A 4,375-nucleotide genomic window follows, 5' to 3' on the forward strand; every position below is an offset into this window, starting at 1 on the left:
CGCTTTTTGGCAAATCGTTTCATCTTTGTACTCAACAAGCAGAATACAGCAGGAAGGACTTGATTTTTTTTTAAGGAGACAGTGTATTTTATCAAACGCTTTGTGGTAATCAGAGAACGAGGCACAATACATTAAGGGTGTTATTTGGGGGGCTTCTGGAAGGGAAGGTAAAAAGGGGGGCAGGGTGATCTGAAGCTAGAACCTTTGATTATAATAACCGAAAGGAAAACAATCATAAAAGCAATAACGGTTTGCATGGAAACACCATGAGCAAGCCATTAGAGACTGCAACCTTTCTGGGAACAGATATCCCTGCCAGGGAGCGACAGGACCCACGTATTGCACATTTCCCCTGTGATCTCTTCAAGTTCACTGTCCACACAAGAAAAAACAGACACGCCCAACCGAAATGGAAACTTCTAGGAGATCTGGCCCTTTGGAATTAATTCTCTGCACACCGAAAGGGAGCCCTCTTCCCCGTGCTCCACTTCTGCACATACGCCATTCTTGTTTCCTACTTCTTTTCCCTTCCATTAAAAAAAAAAAAAAAGAAGAAACAGCTAGGGAGCCCCTTCCACGTGCCAGAGACCTGCAGACAGGAAGTTCATCCAGACGCGCACTTTTCAGAGGCATTCCCGGGGGTTCGTCCTCCTCTGAGGACTCAGTGTCTCCTGGACCAGAGCACTGCTTTCCAGATGGTCAGCGTCCCACCAACCTAGAGATCCAGTCCAGAGAGGCAGGGGCTGCAGGCGGGTGCTGCTGTTACGGGGCCCACACTTGCTCTGGGGCTTCAGCGTCAAGGTGGCAGCGCCAGTTCTTGGAGCTGACGGCCCGTGTGGTTGGCCAGCAGTGCCCAGTGGCAGAGCTACCACGTCCCCCCGGGGACAGGCTCTGTCCTGCTGGCACCTCCCTACTCCACAGCTTCTTACCTTCCAACCCAACCACGCCCACAGCCAGCATGGGAGAGAGGGCACTGCTGCTCGTCTTGCTGGAAGGGACAGAGCTGGCTGGGATCTCAGCAATTGCCTGGCTCTTAATGTCAGGCGGACAGTCCCATTTCATAACATAAGACTGAGCCCTGGGCATCTCTCAAAGATGACCCATGCCACAGTTCTCTGGGTTGATAAGACCTCCAAAGGCGGCCCAGGAGAGGGACAGGTAAGTGAAGGGTGAAAAACTCGCCTTCTCTCCAGACTTCTGGGCTGAGATGGAAATCCCAGGGGTCTCACCACAGAGCAGACTCTGGTGCCCACGAGTACCGTCGGGGCCTGACACCAGAGAAGCCAGGACAGAGCAGCCCCACTGGGGGGACTCCAGAGGCACTCTCCACTCACTGGGGGAGCTGTGGTGCTCGCTTCCTTTCCTGAGTCTGTGAGGAGGCCCAGGGCAGCAGGCTTCTTCCTCGCTCTTTGGAGAGTTTTCCGTGGGGGCCGAGGCTGGGAGAAGCAAGGGGGGAGGGCACGGCGGGCTTGGCCACTCGGGCCCCTCATACGCTCTTCTCGCGCTCACTCTGTTCCTTGCTGGGAGGGGTCTTGTCCTGGCTGCCGTCCGGGGGTGCCGGCTTGGCCACGGGGCTGGGGCTGCTGCTGGTGGATGGCAGGAGGTTGGCCGACTGCAGGACAGCCTCCGAGTGCTCACGAGCCTTCATGCGCAGGGCGGCCACGCTGGCCGTGCGGTTCGTCTGGCAGCCATAGGTGGGGAGGAAGGAAAGTCCCATGGGGTCGGGGACACAGCACGAGCACAGGGGGCCCCCTGGAAGAAGGAAAAACAACAGGCTGCCATCACTGTCCACATTCCAGTCTCTCAGACTTAGGGTTGGGGGCAAGGGGTTGATTGATGCTGTTTATTTCCAAACACTTTAGGGAGAGCTGACAAGACCTCGGGATTGATAGGACAAAGGATTACTACCAGAGCATCAGGGAGAACCGACCAGCCTTGGTTCCCTTACCAACAGGTTGTGTGGCCTTAGACTAGTATCTTGACTTCTCTGAGCCTGGGCTTGTCCTTCTATGAAATGAAACGATCCCCACCTCACAGGATCATTATGAGGATCCAATGAAGTAATGCCACACGCTCCAAACTATGTGCCGAAGCATCCCCAAGGACTCACAAGGGCCCTGCAAGGATGTTTAAATTTTCAAGGGCAGGCGGAAGCCAGCCACATCTATCAGATGCCACGCCAGCTGCCACACGAGGCAGCCCACGGCTTCAGCAGGAGACCTCGCTGCACTCCTTTCAAGGATGTCATATTTCTGTGAAGCCAGATTTTGCAAACACCACACAAATAATCCACACCGAACAGAAAATGAGGAGCAATGCCATCCAATGTGATTCCAACTTTAGAGAAATCATGCAGAGCTCACTGATGTGCTTCCCATTAGAAAATAATGGTAGCTCTTTAAGAATAAAAGAAAACTATTATTTTTCGTTCAATACATGTGTTATTTTCAAATGACTACTAAGCTTTTGGGACAGAAACACTTACTGAGTTGCTTGGACCTAACCATCTAATGAACAGAACTGCAGGTATTTTTTATAGCCCAAGAGAGACATGAAACATTAACCTGAGGTTCAAGGGACACTCAGGGCACCGTGAACTAAAGTTTGAGAAGTTCTGAAGGTCTTGGTTGGGAAAGGACTCAGTACAGGTTCAGTGTGTGGAAGGGGGCTTTGGAACAATGGTCTGTCTCCAAGGCTGCCGGCCAGCACTGCATGAAGCTCTCCAGGGCCAGGGCTGAGAGGAGACCTTTCCTTTCATGGGTCACCCTCGACTGTGCACTTAACCAGTGGCTGTCTCACGGGCGCCTGGCACTGTTCTGAGCCCTAATGGCCGCTCAGCAGGAATAAGGCAGCAAGAGCACCGGATCATGGAGCACAGTTCCAGGGGAGAGGCACAGTGTAGCCCAGGCACGCTTCATGTGAAGGCAGACAGTGGCGAGCGCTATTTAAAAAGTGAATGGAGTGTGATGCTTGGTAGACAGCTGAGTGCAATGTCAAAGAAACAGGGACAGGAACACCCAGGAGAGAACATGACAGCTAGGGAGAAGACCAGAGCAGTGGCACTGAAGTGGGGACAGAAGTCACCTGCAGCAGGCATTCAGGTGACCAAAGCCAGGGTTGCAGGGGAGGACGACCGCCAAGGAGCCAAGGAGCCACCAGGGCCAGGCAGGACGCAGGGAGAGGAAGCTTCAGCAGACTTGAGTCAAGTGTCTGGAGTGTAACTTCCTTGAGGAGAGGATGGGGAGGCTGCTGTGATGATGGGGTCCCAGCTGATGGCACTCTTAGCTCAAGGTGGCCAGAGGGGAGGTGGTGAGAGATGGCCAGATTCTGGATTTATGCTCAAGGTGAGCGCCTATACACATTGCTCACAGACTGTAGGTGGAGGGTGATGGAAAAGAGAATTCACAGATAACACCTGGGTTTGAATGAAAGAACGGAGGTGCCATTTCCAAGATGGGGACCAACAGAGAGAAAGGGGTGTACGTGTGTGTGTGTGTGTGTGTGTGTGTGTGTGTGTGTGTGTGGAGGAGGACATGGAGAGGCTAGCCATGGAATCCTGAGGTCCTAATGACCATCCAAGCTCTGCAAACAGAGCTGAACCATGCTGGCACCCCTACAAGGGCAGGCGTGGGGGCAGGAGACACACAGACCTGCCTCCAGACTGGGTGGGTGGACTCAGCTGCTGGCCTGACGTGATTTGAGAGATTTCCTGAGCCTCTGGACAGGTCAAATGGCGCCCCCCACCCACCACAGCCTCTGCCCCAGCCAGTCTGGGCCAACTCCAGAGACTATCCCACCAGGGGAGCAGGAGATGGGAGTCAGTGCCTGTCCCTGAGGCCTGAGCCCAGGAGCAGGCAGGAAAGCCAGCCCTTCTAGGTTCCACCCACCCCTTGGCTCTTCTGAAAGTGCTCAGCAGCTTTGGAGGAAGCAGCATTGCAAACAGGGAGTAGTTTTGGACCAAAATCCACATCTGTTGAATGAATCGAAATTCCCCCTGTGGTCTTCAAGACCCTGAGTGCTGGGGCCCCCAGTGCCCTCTCCTCGTGCTTGTCATGCGCTACCCACGCTTCCTTTCGGATGTTCAAACCACCATCACACTGAAGCCCTGCACAGGAGCTGTGCTCACGGGAGCAGGCCCTGTACGTACCAGCACCGCAGCTCTCAGCACATTGTGACTTTGTGCACCTCGGCTTTGGAGCACTCCTAGGCAGTGGGCTCTATCCCCTTTTGCAGATGAGGAAACTGAGGTGGAATAACAAGCGGCAGAGCTGGACCTCACACTAAGTCGCTCAGTCGTGTCCGACCCTGTGCGACCCCGTAGACGGCAGCCCACCAGGCTCCCCCGTCCCTGGGATTCTCCAGGCAAGAGCACTGG

At 54.4% G+C, this 4,375-nt stretch overlaps 1 protein-coding gene across 1 annotated transcript in view; it reads right to left on the bottom strand.

The window, feature by feature from the left end:
* DRGX (dorsal root ganglia homeobox) overlaps positions 1-4,375 on the bottom strand; it is a 33,951-nt gene that overhangs the window by 529 nt on the left and 29,047 nt on the right. The window contains exon 6 of the mRNA XM_010854443.1: positions 1-1,752. This exon is cut by the window's left edge and continues 529 nt beyond it. Within this exon, the coding sequence (XP_010852745.1) occupies positions 1,487-1,752 (266 nt within the window). The 3' untranslated portion in view covers positions 1-1,486. The remainder of the gene's footprint in view (positions 1,753-4,375) is intronic.

Source organism: Bison bison, unplaced genomic scaffold, assembly GCF_000754665.1.
Source record: "Bison bison bison isolate TAMUID 2011002044 unplaced genomic scaffold, Bison_UMD1.0 scf7180017864341, whole genome shotgun sequence".
NCBI classification, from domain to species: Eukaryota; Metazoa; Chordata; class Mammalia; order Artiodactyla; family Bovidae; genus Bison; species Bison bison.